Source organism: Terrapene carolina, unplaced genomic scaffold (assembly GCF_002925995.2).
Source record: "Terrapene carolina triunguis isolate 2854851 unplaced genomic scaffold, T_m_triunguis-2.0 Scaffold193, whole genome shotgun sequence".
NCBI lineage: Eukaryota > Metazoa > Chordata > Testudines > Emydidae > Terrapene > Terrapene triunguis.
Window position 1 is genome coordinate 4,913,412 of NW_020664544.1, and position 18,013 is coordinate 4,931,424.

At 45.5% G+C, this 18,013-nt stretch overlaps 1 protein-coding gene across 1 annotated transcript in view; it reads left to right on the forward strand.

Moving 5' to 3' along the window:
* KPNB1 (karyopherin subunit beta 1) overlaps positions 1 to 1,253 on the forward strand; it is a 32,441-nt gene extending 31,188 nt beyond the window's left edge. The window contains exon 22 of the mRNA XM_024203707.3: positions 160 to 1,253. Coding sequence (XP_024059475.1) covers position 160 — 1 coding nt within the window. The 3' untranslated portion in view covers positions 161 to 1,253. The remainder of the gene's footprint in view (positions 1 to 159) is intronic.
* The last annotated feature ends 16,760 nt before the right edge of the window (positions 1,254 to 18,013 follow it).

Below are 18,013 nucleotides of genomic sequence, written 5' to 3' on the forward strand. Positions count from 1 at the left end.
ACTGTGGGATATTGTGATTCCTGAACTTGGAATTCACGGAATGACGGCCCCTTCTGGTTTTGCGAAGATGCTTTTTCCTCGGCCTCTTGTAAGTGGCCTCACATTGGCTCCAAAGAGGGGCTTTTTTAAATTTCTACACCTGTCCCTCTTTGATTGCAGATCTGTTACCATTGGGATGACACCCGAGACCCCCACTGGAAATCTCCACTCTTTTGAAAAAACCCGGAAGTGAGGAGTGTGCACGGATGCTGAATGTTTGGGAATGAGAGGATGAGTGAGTGAGGCTTGAAACACACCACATTGAAAATCCCGGCACAGCAACAACAGCAGCAGCGCTGTTAGTGAGCTGAGCACTGACTTGCGTAGAAAACCTGACATCGGCCGTCTTCAGGAAGAGGGAACGACTGGTTTCTATCAAAAATAAGCAGTCTCTTCTTCCGACAGAGACTAGAACTAGCTTTTCTGTCTTTTGGCCAGTGCGAAGCGGAATGACTAGTTTGGGAGAGAGGAAACTAGGTTCACCTGTGGTGCTCTTTGTTTGAGGTCTGGCTTTTGCTGCTGAAGAGAGATGGAGTCTGGGTCTCTGGCCCGCCTTCTGTAACCTTTGCCACACAATGCTGTCAGTGCATGGGATAAAAGGAGGGGTGAAGGATTTTCAGTCTAAGAGTGAGTGTGTGTGAATGAGGCGGTATCCACATTCTCAACTTCAAGTCATTGCAGTTTATCTTTTCCCAAAAAAGGGTTAGCAGTTGCATTTCATAAACTAACCGAAGTTCAGTCTACTGATGCAGCATAAGAGATGTAAAAAGAAAAGAGAAAAAAAGGAAAGTCGCTCTTTAGGGCTTTTTATTTTAGGGAAACACTGACGAATGTTCAGAGCTCCCGTTCTGAGTGACGCTTTTCATGATCTTGTTTCATCAAAGCGCCTTTCCTTCCTTAATATTGTTCAACTGTGAATGTAGAAATGGGGGAGGGGGGAGAAACTCTTGCGTTAGAGGGATTAGAAACAAACTGTCAAACAAGATTTCAGACTTAAACAAAAAAAACCCATAAATGTAAGTGCTCAGAATTGGCAATGAGAATGCAAAGGGAAAGATCTCTCCTGACTTGTACTGTAGCAGCCCGAACACCCACTAAATTGTGCCAAAGAGTTTAAAAACAATAAAGTAAAACTTCAGGTAATATTTTGGATTGCAAAATGAGGATAAATTCAATGTTCAAACAAAATCTGATAAAATGCCATTTGGAAACTGCTTGGCCTTTTGTGCTCTTTTATTTGATCGAATTTAATGTGGTATTGGTCTCTTGCTGCACTTCAAAACAAAAAAGGAAAAAAAGAGAAATTTATATAAATATATATATACTGGCTTGAGCTTACACAAGACGGCACTTGTAAAAGGTTCTATTTTTCCACTGCAGTTGAAGATTAATAAAATGGTGTCAAACATTCCCCAGTACTTTCTTTTTGTATTCTTGGTCTTTCCAATTAAAAGGGGAACCCATTAACTTTTTTTAACCGTGTACTAAAAGTCTGATGGGCAACCTTGGGACAGATTGGCTGTTTGCCACTCCCCTTAGCATACAGCTTTTTTTATTCTCTAAAATGAAGGATGTGAAGGATCAAAATCTCTTGTCTCTTTTTAAATCAATTTTTTGTTCTTTGAGGCATAGTCCCTCAATTATTCTGGATTTTATCAGCAATAAGACATGAAAAATAGAGAAGGTGTGGGGTTTGAAACAATTTTTAATTTCATCTTTATTATGCAGTTATTGATATTACCAGCATTTCTGAATTTGCATCTTAACTTGGGCATTTTTAAAGCTGTTTGCCTGTGGGAGGGAGAAGGGAAAACCATCTAGTATTTTGCAAGAAGCAGGTAAAAATCTGTTTTATCCCCTTCCTTCTCTCCTCAACTGATCCATGATAATGGAATCCACTTCTGTTGCCCATCCGCACTGCAGCATCCACAATAGCTCTTGTACAGGGTATCAGATATGTGCCTTTCAGTGCCGGGTTCAGAATGCAGTCAAAGTGCCGACCTTTGAACCAGTGTACAAAAAAAATCCCAGGTGTTTAGAGGAGAGGACAGCTCTGTTTGTGAATTGGGAGAGTTGACCACCTCAAAAACATTGGTTAGGGAGAGGCCTGGGTCACATTTCTATTAATGCCTTTTCTTTTTGTTTCGTTTCTTGACGTGGGTTGGGGTTTCCTAAAAAAGCCATTCCTGAAGTTGGGGAGGGGGGACGTGGAGGGGAGAAATCTGATCATTCCTCAGTGCTACCTGTTTCTGTCCTGTGTGGCTGTTCAGCTGTAGACAGCAGGAGAATAAAGTACACTGAGACAGTAGTAGAAACAAATCTTGTGTCTGTCATGTTTTTGTTCCAGGGAAAGCAGTTCTTGAAACTGTTCAAGCTAATCCTTAACAACTTTCACACAAGCAACACCATCCCACAGTGTGGTAGTGAGGAAAAACTGGTCTGTCACCTCCAGTGTTGGTGCTAGGCCTGCAACTGTTATCCTTTAATCCTGTAACCACTGTGGTTTGGAGAGAGGGACAATATAATATATAAATATATTTAAAAAAAAATCTTAAAAGCCAGTTTCACTGCCTGGCAGACTTAATTAATGGGATAAATCCTTGATTTTTAAATGTGCGATTTCAGCACCCGGATCAAAATGTGCTTGTTTCAGCAAAGCATTTTGGTAGCATTTTGTTAGCTCTCAGCCTGGGCTTTGCACCAGCTTTGGCCTGCCACATGAGGTAAAGGTTAGTGTGTGATTGGGGAAGGGATACAGAGGAGAGGAAATATTGCTGTGCTGGAAGTGGCTTAAGAAGCTTTTGGTCTCAAGTAGCAGTTCAGTTCATATTGTGCTGTAGCATTTCTGTATGTTTCTTACGCTTTTCTTTTCCTGGTCAAATGTCTTGCCAAAGGCAGCTAATGGCACTGCCCTTGCAGTTGAATGGAGGGGAAAAAAGTTAATGTAAACTTTCAAAGTGCCCACTTAATGCAGTCCTAGTATTTTACCTTTCAGAACCAAGCAACTTTAACTGTCTCGATTCTGTCAAATTATTGTCAGCCAGACCTAATGAGGTTGGTGCTTATTTGGCTTCTGAATACTTTTTTTATATATCTTTAATCTGTATTGACACTTACATACTGTTACTGTGTCACCTATGAATTGGCAGTTGTGACCTGTTGACAATGATGGATTGGAAAGGGTCCCTCTTACTAACAAATTGGTACCACTGATTTTATTTACCTTCTAAATAAAAGCTGCTTTATTTTGGTTTTCATTATTTTTGCTGCTTCATTTTATATAGCTACGGCATCTCTTGCCAGAAACCCTCCTCCTCTACTTTGCTCAGTGAGACTGTGTGGGTGTACTCTCTGATTGCATGAATGACACTCTCTCGTCTAGTTTCCTGTTTGGGGGAGCTGGAGGTGACAGTGATGTCTCATCCGCCCATATGTGCTATTCTAACATGCATCATCACTGAGCAGGAATAGCAGCGCTATACAAAACTTTTCATGGAAGAAGTCTGGCCTCTTCGATCAGGGTTGGCTGTCTGTTGGTTCTTTGATCTTCAGCGCTGCCTCTGTTGTGTATGCGCATTTGCTGTGTAGCCTCGTAAGTGGTGGTTAGTTAGGGAGAACAGTTTTATTTGCCTCATGCCCCCCCCCCCCATGATGCATAACTTGAGCAGTGGGGGTAGAGCCACAAAGCACAGGTGAGAGGCTTATCAACTGTTTGTAAAGGAGGACTGAGCTCACTGGGATCCCACTTACTGCCAATTAAAAACGGCTTATGATTGTAACACCTACTGCTCACTTTGACAAAGCTAGTCTCTGCACATACGTATGATCTTGTATTTTGCCAAAGCCACCTCATTAATATGGCTATCGGTCACTGAAAATCTCATTTTCCCCTTTGGGCTGTGGCTGTTTCTAACAGGGCATGGCAAGCCTACGACATCTTAGGCAAGTATTAGTGTCTAGCTGTAGCAAAGGCAGTGCAGGGAGGTAGAATGTAATTTAGTCAACAGGGTCTTGCCATTACCCTCTTAGGTGAAATCCCCAGGCATTTTTTAATGACCGAGTGGGCAGGACTTTAGTTTTGTCTCATCTCTTGAACCAGTGACTCCCAAGATTGTGGCCTTATGCTGTGTGGAATAGCTCCCTGTTTCCAGCGGCAATATAGCATTCAAAGAAGTGAAAATGTCTTTTTCATGTAGGCATTTGCAGCTGGGCTGTTAGGTGATATGCGAATGGGAGGGAAGGTGTCAATACTGAGAAACTTGAGACCAGTGTCTTAGCCGAACCTAGTTAGGGACTTCCTAATGTGCTCCCATATATCATACCTAGCATCCCTACCACCTCATGAGAGATTGGAGGCTTTGTCTGCGGAGGGGGGAGAGATGGTACACAGAGCCCATACAGCTCCTACAATCCGTACTGTGAAATCTCACCTGGCTGATCAAAATTATAGTACCTTCCTGCTCATACAAGCGAGGTTGCTAGAGACTGCTCTTACCGCTGCTGATGTTAAGCTGGTAGGAATCCGAGCCAGGATGAGTACCATTCTGAAAGGAGCACTTGTGCTGATTAGGTAAGGCCTCCAGGGAGATGATGATTCATGGCGTATGGTGCAGCTGGTTCCCCACTGCCATGACTCTCTCCCTACCCCCTTCCTGTAGTTGTTGCTACCTCTGCCAGGAGATGAAGATGCCACAGTAGAAATATGTGAGGATTCAACCCTCAGGCTACATTCTGCCAGTATTACCTCACAAGAGCCGTCCTGCAGTTCAGCAAGTTAAAATTGTGAGCCAAAGAGCCTCCTTCAACCTCAGGGCCCCATGTAGCTGATGGGTTCAGGAGCATTAAAATCACCTCTCTGCAACTGCACACTCTGCCCCATTAGAACACAACCTGGTCTCTGACGGTGTTAATAGTAGCCTCTGGTTAGGACCCTTCCTGCTCCCTTAATCCAACTGCTGGGTTACGACTGCCTTACTGAGAACACTCACCCTCTAAATGTAAAACGGGAGAGGGGCATTGGGGTGCTGCACAAGCGCGAGTGCTGGAGAACATCTGCCACCCCGTGATCTTAAAGGCCTCTCCATCCTCTCAGCTTCACAACTTCCTTGTGCCTGATGTGAAATGAACAACGCTACATAAGAACGGTTACACTGGGTCAGACCAATGGTCCATCTGGCCCAGTATCCTGTCTTACCGCAGCGGCCAATGCCAGGTGCTTCAGACGAAATGAACCAAACGTCATCAAGTGATTCTCTTTTGCCCATTCCCAGCTTCTGGCAAACAGACTAGGGACCACATCCCTGCCCACTAATATACCCTGTTGAAATGGCAGGGGCAAACCAGCTAGGCAGAATGGAGTTTCCCTAGCTGGACTTCAAGCAAGCCTGTCGTGTTAACACATTTCTCTTTCCAAAGGTTTCTGGAGCCTTAAATTACTATCTGGTCAGGGCCTCTTATTTCAACAGCTTGTTCGAAAGAGAGTTCCGCCTAACAGCCTGGTGTTCTCTTGTAGTCAGGTGGGGAAGGTGGTTCTGTAACAACGTGGAGAGCAGCGCACGCTCTACTCTCTTAGGTGTCAGCGTAAAACAAGGCACGAGATAGGCCGGTATAAACTTCTCATGTTTTTCACTATCCAGGCTTATGAATCTGATAGGCAGACTCTACCCATGCCTAGAGCTAGGAATATATGACCACTGTTGATTTGGATATCCATACCGCCCCATGTCCTCCTACCCTGGAGAGCAATCCCCCAGCAGTCCCTGGGGCTTCTTGTATAAAGGCAAGTGGGATTTAAGCTCCTCTCCACTGATATTGCTAGCTCATAGACAGTGCTCCGCTTACCCAAATAAGGGGTTAAAAGCACCAGAAAAGAGGTCTCTAGATTCAAAAGGTGGGCTCTGAAAAGAAGGCCTGTATTACGCCACACCCTCATTAAATCACTTGTTTCCCCCTAACCAGTTACACTAATGCCATCCTGCAGCTACAGTTGTTAAAGCCCCCGATACTATACATTGCTTCTGGTGACATCCTGACGCCACAAAGCTTAATTAAGAGAGCCACACCAACCTTGCAGGTCCGAAGTAGCTCCCAAAATCCAGAGCATCTTTCGGTGTTGGTGACTTTGTCTAGACCAAACCTGTGAACGTCACGTGGTAACGTCGCAGAACCTGCAGTGCCTATAAACTGGATGCTGAATGGAACAAGGGTGAATCATCTCTGAACATCAAATAAAAATTGTCAGTACTTAAGAGGGGTTATAAATAACGGAGCTGAGCATGGGATTTGATTGCACTTTAAGAACCAATTGCTTGTACTTGCGCCGTTACTGCTGTCCTGAATGTGGGAAGGAAAAAGAAAAATAGGGTCGGCCCCTCAGCTGATGGACCCTGTTGAAGTTAATTCATAGATCCCAAGGCCAAAAGGAACCATTGTGGTCATCTAGTCTCACTCCTTGTATAACACAAGCCAGAGAACTTCCCGCAAAATAATTCCCAGAAGAGATCTTTTATAAAAACATCTAATCTTGATTTAAAAATTGCTGGTGATGGAGAATCCACCGTGACCCTTGGTAAATTGTTCCAGTGGTTAATTACTCTCACTGTTACAGATGTATGTCTTCTTTCCAATCTGAATTTATCTAGCTTCAACTTCTAGCCAATGGATTGTATTAGACCTTTCTCTGCTAGACAGAAGAGTCCGTTATTAAATATTTGTTCCCTATGTGGGTTCTTATAGACTGTAATCAAGTCATCCCCTTACTCTTCTCTTTTTTTAAGCTACATAGATTGAGCTTCTTGAGTCTATCACTCTAAGGTAAGTTTTCTAGCCCCTTAATCATTGTTATGGCTCTTCTCTGAACCCTCTCCCAATTTATCCACATCCTTCTTGAACTGTAGACACCAGAACTGGACACAGTACTCCAGCAGCAGTTGCACCAGTGCTAAATGCAGAAGTGAAATAACCTCTCTAATGGACTCGAGATTCCCCCATTTATGCATCTAAGGATCTCAGCCCTTTTGGCCACAGCGTCGCCCTGGGAGCTCACGTTCAGCTGATTATCCACCTCCAAATCTTCATCCTGTAAGTACACCCTCCGTTCTTTGTTCCTAGATGCATACCTTTACCCATATTAAGATGCTTATTGCTCGCTTGTTACCCATTTTACCAAGTGATCCAGATCACTCCGTATTAGCGACCTGTCCTCTTCATTATTGGCCACTCCCCCAATTTTTGTGTCATCTGCAAACTTTATCAGTGATGATTTCATGCTAGATTATCGATCAGAATGTTAAATAGCGTAGGGCCAAGAACAGATCCCTGCGGGACACCCTCGCTCAATGGTAACTCCCCATTTACCATTACATTTGGAGACCTATCAGTTAGCCAGTTTTTAATCAATGAAATATGTGCCAGGTTAATGTTATAGCATTCTAGTTTTTTTAATCAAAATGCCTTTCAGTACCAAGTCAAACGTCTTATGGAAGTCTAAGTATATTACATCAGCCTGGTTACTTTTATCAAGCAAACTTGTAATCTCGTTGAAAAAAATAAAATAGTTGGACAGGATCTATTTTCCATAAACCCACGTTGATTATATTATTATTGATATATTACCATCCTTTAATTTTTATTAATTGAGTCCTTTATCACCTGCTCCATTGTTTTGCTTGAGATTGATGTCAGACCAACAGGCTTATAATTACCCGGGTCATCCCATTTGCCCTTTTTAAATATTGCCACAACGTTAGCTGTCGTCCAGTTTTCTGCAACCTACGCGGTGTTTCAACGCTGGAGCTATGCTGAATTGCATCAGCTGAGAATCTGGATTTAGGTGCTTGACTCCCCTTGAATTTCAATGGAGTTTGGCTCCGTGCTTTTGAAAGCCCCAGCCTTTAGTTTCTAATTTCAAATGAGTGACGTTAGCCGCAGCACACAAATGGGGCTGCAAATGAGGTTGATTCTTTAAAGCATTGCAACCTTGACAAAGAACACAAGTCTGGTGGACAACAACTATGTGAAATTGACATGAGAATTTACCAGCCCAGGCATAAAATCTTCCCACACATCCTTACTGCAGCAGTGGTACCAGACAATGATGAAGGAGGTGCTTGAATATCACCGTTTAAAAGCCAAGCCTATAGGGGGAGAGTGAAGAAAACAAATGATATTTTATTATGCCTTTGTTTTTTGCTCTTGTTGGTGTTGGGGTTTTTTTAAAGTTGCCTTGGTAAAAGGACAAGTAGGTTATTTTTGCAAGACGGAACTAGAGAGTCCAATTCTGCAAACCTTCTGGCATGCGAGTAACTTAGGTGAGTAGTTCTACTGAAGTTAAAGGGCTGCATGGCTCCCCAGTTCCTGCTGGCTATTATTAAAGCACTACACTGAATAATACCGAAGGAGGAAACAGATCTGTTTGCTAAATGAAATTCATGAAAAAAACGGAGGAAAAATTGAGCTTCGGGCTCAGATGGCATTCCTGGTAAGTCTGGAACCTCCCGTGAAGCCTGAGAGATTGCAGGGTGGAATGAATGTAAGACTTTCTTGGGTGGCAGCATTGTCTAGTGGGTAGGACACTGGGGGCTGGCAGCCAAGAGATCTAGATTCTATTCCTGCCCTTCACCTGCTGTGTGATTTTGGGCAAGTCGCTTACTTACCCTCTCAGTGCTGCTGTTTCCTCTCCCATCCTCGGTCTTGTCTGCTTAGACTGTAAATTCTTTGTGGCAGGGACTGTCTCTTATTATTTGTTTGTACAGATTCTAGCACAACCCTGAGCTTCCTTGGGAACTCCAGGCACAACGGTAATTCAGATCAGAAGTAATGATTCGGCCTCTCAGGTGCATGTTCTTTAAGCAGTGTCCGACAACAAGCTGCTGGTTTGTGGTTTGCCTTCAGACTATTGTGCTGTGCGTAAAACAAAAGCCCACCTTTTGGGCCTGCCTACATTGGGAAATCAGTGAAAACACGCACCTCGTGGAGTTACCCTCGTGCAAATCCCTAATGTAGACACGCTGCAGCAATGCAAAGTGGCACCTGCAACAGCTGCAGCTTAATCTGGTGTCTTACCTCAGGGAACTCCTTCCTGACACACCCATGCAGCTTGCCTACATTACATTTGCGCCGTGCCGATTTCCTTACCATAGCCAGAGCCTGATGGGTAGAGCAGTGGATCCCCCCAGCACCAGCTGCGCACCTGTCACGCTTGAGCTACTGAGCTTTCAGTGCTCTCCCCAGAGCCCCTGAAAAATCATAACCACTTCGGGCCAGCACTGCTGTGTTCATGGTAAATGAACGCGCAATTTACATAAAAAAGGTGGTGGTATTACGGTGGCTGCTCCATTGTGCTCGGAGCTGTACGTATACAGGCTGAAATGGTCCCTGCCCTGAAGAACTACAGTCTAAATAGACAAGAACAAAGGGGCGGGAGAAGAAGTGGAGGCCCAGCAAGAGGAAGTGGCTAAATGTGTTGTTTTTCACATCGACTATGGAGCCTCCAAAAATACTATTTTATTTTTGTTTTTAAACTTAAAACTCTTCCTCTGGGCTTGTGAAAGACCCAGGTTAGGGTGACCAGATGTCCCGATTTTATAGGGACAGTCCCGATGGTTGGGTCTTTTTCTTATATAGGCTCCTATTACCCCCGTACTCCCTGTCCCAATTTTTCACATTTGCTGTCTGGTCAGCCTAACGCAGGTCATGGTGAAAACGTGCCCCAGCTACTACCAGACTGTAATCTCTTGGGAATAAATCTTTTATTCCTGCACTCTATCCATAATGGTTAACACCACCCTGTTGTGAGTGCTGTCGTGAGAATAAACGCACCCTGTTGCGGGAACTGCCTGACATGGCCTATGGAAGGCGGGTTGTTTCTGTTTTGAAATACTAGTTCATAGCCTCGAAAAACGATTCTACACCCTGCACCAACTCATGGGTTGCAGTAAATCCAAACTCACCCACTTCACGGGGCTCGATTTCATTCACAAAAGGACCTTAAATTGAGTTAGGAAGCTTGGTCTTGAGGTTAAGCCACTGGCTTGGGACTGAGGAGATCTTGGTTAAATTCCTGGCTCTGACACAGGTTTCCTGTGTGCTTTTAGTGAAGTCACTCAACCTCTCTCTGGGCCTTAGTTCCCCATGTGCAAAATGGACCATTCCCCCCCCCCCCCCCCGACTGATTTACTCCCTGGATTTATAGACCACGGAGGACCTAGGGAGCTTTCACAACTTGCCCCTCCTCTTTCTGTCAAGGGCATATTTTCTCCACTGATGGTAATTCACATTAAGAGCTCTTACATCTTGCTCATTACATAAGAACGGCCAGACTGGGTCACATCAAAGGTCCATCTAGCCCAGTGTCCTGTCTTCCAACAGTGGCCAATGCCAGGTGCCCCAGAGGGAATGAACAGAACAGGGAATCATCCACTGATCCATCCCCTGTCGCCCATTCCCAGCTTTTGACAAACAAAATTAAAAATTTGATTAAAGCTAATGTTAAAAAAATGATATAATACACGGGTTGGAAAAAGAGTGTCTGTACATCTGGGTATAGTGCTTAGATTATCCACCAATACAAAGTTTGTTTTTAAAGTCATATGATACATAGAGTTACATAATCAGCAATAACTCAAATTTAGGTGAATAGATTTAACAATACAATTTAGATATTAGTCTGAATACTCGGGTACATCGCTCATGAAAAGTTGGACAGAGATTTGGTTGTGGAAAGCAAAATGTATCAATGGGTGGAGATTGTCCCTCAGCACCTGAGAATTAGGTTGGTTGCCCATTTAGAAAATACAATCCATGAGGAAAGTATTTGTTACTTTCCTGACTCCGCTTCTCATCTGCACTCCAGCTCACCCCTCCTGGTGTTGCCGATGTCCAGTGATGTGTTCTATGTAGATGTCCCTCGACCACCTGATGGCGTCTGACACCGTGAGTTGCCCCATTACTATCACTTCTTCTTCTCCTCGGTCAGACTCTGCAAAGATGTTCTGCCAAGAGATTCTGAGCTGGTTTGTCTCCCAACATCCCACCTATGTGCCCTGCCCACTGAAGGCGTTGGGATTTCACTACATTTACTGTTCTTGGTTTTCTGTAGATTTCCTGCAGTTCCTTATGGTCTCCCGCTCTCGCCTTATATTATAAATTCGTCAAGACAGTGTGTGTCTCTCCCCTAGGTGGTTGTGCAGCGCCTAGCGCTGTTGAAGTAATTTAGTTACCAAGTTAACATAAAAAATAGGAGCCAGAGAGAAACACCAACATGAGAGATGCTTGAAAATCCGTGCAAAGTAGGTGAGGCGGAGAGATGTAGGGGAGACTGTGATAGGAGCTGCGGAGGAGAAGGGTTTTGCACAAACAGTGGAGAAACTAAGAAGTGAAGGGGAGGTCAGATCCAAGCAGGCAGAGGGAGGAGGGTCAGAATATTGTCCAGGGTGGGCTTTAAGAACAAAGACGGCGGTTTTGAACTGGAGTCTGCAACGGCTGGGGAGCCAGAGGGGCTGTTTGAGAGGGAGATAGGTGGTAGTTTTCTTACATCGATAGAGAGAAGGGGTGAAATCCTGACTCCGTTGAAGTCTATGGGTGTTTTGCCATTGACATCAGTGATGTTTTTTTAACATGGCTCCATGACATTAATGCTCTAAGGGCTCGTGCCCGTGGGAATGGATCGGCACGGTATTGCAGAGTAGCTACCCACTCTGTTACTCCCGAAGCGGAGTAATTATTTCAAATAAAATCTCTTTGATTCCGGAATACAGGGGCCACATGGGGGAGTTTTACCTCCAGCCCTTTGTGGATTTATACAAGAAGCCAGCGTATTAGTACCATCGGAGGGAGTGAAACTACAAGGGACGATACCCTGGCTCCTTCCTCAGGCGGGTGATTGCCCTGTCGCACTGGCACAGCTCCATCGACAAGAGAGATGTTCCTCCTGCTTCTCCGTGCTGGGCTGTCGGGGTTGGGGTTCTCTGGGGTTTAGTTGTAGAAATGTGAGACAATTCCTTTGCGTGGAATATCGGGGCCAGATCAGGCTAACCCCTTGCTCACGTGAGTAAGCTCCCCCAAGGGAGTCCCCTTGAGTCCAGGAGGAGGACAGCTTTGCAAGAGCAGGATCAGGGTGCATGCGTAATGCAAAGTGAGCAATAAGGCTTGGATACCTGCAGTGCCTAGCACGGTCAATGACTGGGGATGCTAGACAGTACCCACAATACAAATAATATGCCAGATGCAGCTTTGAGGCAGAAAGCTGAGGACAAAGGCCCAGAATGTGAAAGGTATTTAAGCACCAAACTCCCATTGATTTCAGACGTGGAATCCAGGTGGACGACAGTATGGTAAATAAGAGTTCTTTTTTGTTACTGCCCACCTGGATTAGAGCTGGCGAGCGACTGGTGAAAGCCCCCATTGCCCATCTGCTATGTCATCCAGCACCACGTGAGCATCTTTTCCTCAAGAGCAGTGTTGCCTTTGCAGATCTTGATTGTAGCTGGGATTTTCAAGGCGCCTGAGGGAGTTGGGGACCCCACCCCTATTAAAAGTCAATGGTGGAACGATGTTTCAATGATAGTAACGTGAAAGGAACTTCTTTGGCCAATCTGCTGGCTCCATCAATCCAACTGTTTCAATAAAGAAAGCACTAAGGGACCAGATTCTTAAAGGTATTTAGGGTCCTTTGATTTCAGTGAGAGTTGGGTACCCAATACCTTTAAGAATCAAAGTCTCATTAGCATTAAGCTTCACAAACGAGGGGAGAATGCCTGATGAGTGATGAAACTGTGGCAAGTTCAAAATGGATCAAAGGAAATACTTTTTCACAAAACGCGTGATTTGACTGCGGAACTCCCTGCCTCATGCTGTTGACAGGCCAAAAAAATTAGCCCGATGAAAAGAGGGGTTGGATGTAGTGGGGACAAAGGACCTAACTCGTTGTCAAATGGAGCTTGATACGTTTATGAATGGGAGTATTAGGAGTTGGCTGTGTTAGCAGGGGACTCCATGACCCAGGGGGTCCCTTCCAATTCCTGTGGATAACAAGGATTGCCTGAGCTGTTATAGTTAATAGTTAAAACAGGGATTCTGTGAGGGACAGTCAACCTTATGTTTCGGGGTTTTAGCCAATCTCTGTCAGGGTATGTCTACACTGCACACGTAAGCTTGGGGGCTGACTCAGGTTTCAGCCCAATCCCCACTTCCATCCACACATGAGTCAGCAACACTCAGGACCTGGGTCCTAGGACCCTGCCAGGGAGGTGGGTCAGAGCCTGCTGTGACTCGGGCCTGACACTTGTCATTTTGCAGCATGGACGTGGTAGCACGGCTGTGAGACCCGGGTCCGGCGATTGGAAGGCCAGGCTTACAATGCAGTTTGGCCACTCGAGCGCCGGGTTGGAGACACCAAGTCCACAAAACTGGCCTTCTAATATCTCTGTCTCTGGGCATTTCTACTGAGCCCATCAACCTGGCATACAGTGTGGAATCTTCTCCATGGAACATTTATAAGATTTTAACCCACTTACAAAAGCAAGGTTAAGTTTCATATTTCAGTCCGAGAGCTTCCAAATGTGCCGTCCCTTAATGCTCGTTCTGGGGCTGGACTCAGGTTTCCAAGCATCTCGCTCTTTTCCCCTCCTGAGCTAATTCTTGCAAGGACGTCAATTCCCAGCTGACTCCAGACGCTGAATTCAGATGCCGCGACACCTGCCCTCCCTCCCAACATGCACAGGCAGAGGCCGGCCTGAGTTTTTTCTTTGCATCGAAATTAACTTCAAACCTGATAGAAGGCCTCCATTTGCACTTCAAAGCGTTCTGCAGCAATCGGCGAGCGTGAACAAAGCTCAAAATTATGCCTCTTGTTTTTTTTTCCCATAGCCCTATTTGCGTTCGAGGAACGAGGTTGGGTTTTCTTGTTAAGTCCCAAACGCAAAGGCATATTTACAAGCCCGGCTTGTACATTTTAATTGTGCTTTAGTGAAACTCTATTTCCCTAGAATCAGGGCTATTGATCTATCTATGGAATATCACCCAATATCCATCCCTCGGTCTGTCATGGCCATCAGTATTCAATATCTATCTATCTCTGCAATGCACATGACTATAATAATTGAGCCAACTTGACCGGTTACTACAGAGTTAAGCACCAACTAAATTGGAAATGGATGCATTTTGCTGCCAAAGTTTATTACCATAGACACACACTCATATCCACCCCAACCTGAACACACACACACACAGACACAGACACAGACACACACACACACACACACACACACACACACACACACACAGCCTTATCCTACTAACTTTACTCACCTGAGAAATCGTCCCTCTTGTCTGCTCTCAGAGGTAAGGACTGGGCAAGCAACGATTTGCAGAATCAAGCCCCTCAGAACGTTAGCTTGCTGGGGCAGTTACTTTGTCGCATTGTCAGTGTTCAGCTGCTAATAAATGAAAACCTGTCAAACGAGTTTCATCTTAACGGGAGGGAGATGAAACATGAAAACCCAGTTCACAGCATGCAGTGGCAGGGCAAATTATGCTGCTTGCACTGGTGAAGTAGGGGGCACTGTTAGTAACCCACTCCAGTCAATTGTATTTTCTTTCTATGACAATGTCAAAGCACTTTCCCAAGAGCTAGACTTTAGGAAGTCTATTGACTAGCAGAAATACCGTAGGATCTTTCATTCCCATAGCACTTTGTGCACTAGACGCAGGGATCACATCCCCCGCTCCTGAAAAGCAGCCACCTCTGGGGCAGAACATGGAAGCTGTGTTACTGCTTCCAGCAATGCTACGCTACTGTTTAGAGCAGGAAATGAAGAGGAGCATAACCAAGTGAAAGTGCAGAAGGGGTGGATGGGAATGGAATTACCCAAGGAGGGGATGGCAGTATTGCCTAGTGGATAGAGCATTGGATGGGGACTCAGGAGACCTGGATTCCTTTCCCAGCTCTGTCAGTGGCTTGCTGCGTGACCGTGGGTAAGTGGTGTCTCCCCTTGTGCCTCAGTTTCCCCATCTGTAAAATACTGACCTGCTTTGGAAAGGGCTTTGAGATCTAGGGATAAAAATAAGAGCTAGGTATTACTATTATTAGCGAAAAGTGCCATGGTCAGATTTCTTCTATTGTGCAGCACAAGACCCACCATCCCTCTTAACACTGGGCTGGAACATTGGTTAAACTCTTACATGGAGGGAAGACTGTCACCTATTGAATGACCATCCCAGCTTCTTAGGGGCCCACCCAAGTAACGCCGTAGCATACCCTGTGGGAGCTGGAAGGGTCAGCGCACACAGTGATCTGCCACTGAGACAAGATCTCTTTCAGAGATCAATGAATTTCCCCTCTGTGGGTGTGCAGAGAGAACTCATTCAAGAAGTGAAAAATATGACGGAGAGAAAAGTCACTGAGTAGCTCACTTTAATGTCCATACTCCTGTTGGCGACACTAGCACAAAAGCAGACACTAAAGGACTACCCAGGATCTCCTGAGTATGTGGTCCAGCTGTGCCACTGACTGGCCAAGTCACGTCACCCTGACTCAGTTTCCCTATCTGTAAAAGGGAGATAAGAGCCCATAGAGATGAGATATGGTGAAGATTCATGTGTTATATGCAGCATTCATCTAGGATATTTACATAGAAACACAATTTGGTTTTCACATCAACCACACATTTTTACTTGTTTTTCCATTCTCCCTACTCCAGCAAAGGCAGGAAGAAAGGCTTTCCGGTGAAGGCAGCGACCTCTGAGATATAGGTTCAATTCCTGCCTTGGTCACAAACATCCTGTGTGATCATGGTCAAGATTTTGAAAAGTCTTTTGATTTTGGAAGGGTAACTTGAGCCTCCTTAAAGCAGCCTGGTTTTCAAAGCATCGAGCCTCTGCTCTCTGGACACCTGGGTTTGGGGCATCCCAAATCCCCAAGTCAGTTTCGAAACTCTTGACCGTAAATCTCTCTGGGTTTCAGCGCCCCATCTGCAAAATGGGGTTCATGAGGCTTCCTTTCTCCCACCCTTTGGTCTGTTTTGTCCATTTTAGTCTGTAAGGCCCAGATCTTGAAAGGTACTTAGGCTCCGACTTTCCATAGAAGGACAAAAACAACAAGGAGTCTAACAGATTTATTTGCTCCTCGTTGTTTTTGTGGCTACAGAGTAACATGGCTACCCCTCTGATCATTGAAGGACAGTGTCTCTTACCGGCCATGTGTGCGGCCCCACAACTGGACACCTCAACCGGGGCCTCTGGGTGTGACCTCATAAAAACAACGACCATCCCCAAACCATCAACTCTACAGACCTCTTGACTCAGATAATGATGCATTTGTTAAAAGGATTTATTCAGTCCCTGCATCAACACCCGTAACATACACTGCTATATGGAAACCCGCAGTGACAGCTTCACCAGAGAAAGGATAACAGCTATTAATAAAGCCCGGGTGCAGCTAAGTGAAAAAAGAATCTAATTCCATAATGGAAACCTCTAAATAGAGAGATATTTAAAGAATAATACGTTCTCACTGGGAAAAAAAATCCCACGCCCCATTGCATGTATTTAATGGGGTTTGGTGGGTTGTTTTTTTTTAATTTCTCCCACTGTTATTCTATTTAAAATGTCTCAATTTTATTTTGATCTCTCATACACAATACGGAAGTAATCTACTCCTACGGCTTTCTTGAGAAGACTTGAGAAGGAATAAATCAGTTTGCAGGAGCTCGCGAACAAAACACTTCCCATCGTGTCAATCAGGGCTGCGTGACTGGCGAACTGGGGAGCGTACTGACCGCAACGGAGCGTGTGGGCGTTTTAGATGCTAGCATGAAATACGTCCTTTGGAGGAAGTTCTACCCACAGTCTGCCTCATGGAGCCCCCTTGCCCGCGATGGGCACACAGGTAAAGCTATCGTGCCAGCCTCGGCTCCAGTGAGGTTGGCTGAAGGGGGGGTGTTGAGAGTAGGTTGTTGCGTCAGGCATGCACAGGAGTTACAGACTCTCGCCGGCATAGTAGTTACAGTGCCGCGGCGCTGGGCTCTGGCCGAAGGTTGATGGGGTGGGGATGGGATTCAGTGCTCCATCTCTGCTTCGCTCCATGCACAGAGTGTGTGTTTTATCCACGGGGGGAGAGACTGGCATACTCAATTTTTTCCCCTTGGCTATGCAGAATCTCATTTCAAGCAAACACCCACTAAACCAAAACATTCTCAGTCCAAGCTGAGCCTGGAAACGATCAGCGTGGAAAACATCTCCAGTGGGCGCTTCACACGCCCCGGAATTACTTAGACACTTTTCACAATCCCACCCGTTATGGATCTAGGACCTGCAGGCTCATCTCAGCACAAACCTAAGGGGCAGAGGCCAAGCTCCATCTCAATTTGATTCATGTGTAAAATATCCAGCCCTGGCAGTGGGAGGAAACTACACAAAGGTCTTGAAACTGCACCTCACCTGCTCCATAAACGAAACGAATCAATTATAGACACAGGCAGAGGTAGTGTTTACACAGGACTTCCCATCTCCAAGCGATTTGCAAACATCCCCTCCTGAGAGCTCCCTGCAGCTTTGTGAAGGAGGGGAAATTTCACAGACTGGGAAAACTCACAGGCCTAGGATTTTCAAAAGTGACTAGTGAGTCTTGGGGCTGGCTTGAGACTTCTTAAAGAGGCCTGGTTTTCAGCAGGGACATGCCAGCGCTCCAGGCCTCTGAAAATGAGGTGTCGGAGGGGATGGGGAGGGTCTCAGATCTGGGCACCCAAAATGAAGCAGGGGCTTTGGGAGCAGGGGAGGGAAACTGTGGCTAACTCCATTGGCTCTAGCCGGCCGAGGTCAGTCGCCTCTTGCCAGTTAGACAGGAGGAGGCAGACACCAGACACATAAATGAGGAGGAGATTGAAAATGACGCTCCTGTCTGGGAAGTTGGGCGAGCAGCAGAGGCTGGTTCTGGGGGGAGAGGGGGGAGGGTTATTTCCCCAGCTCCTCCTCTTCC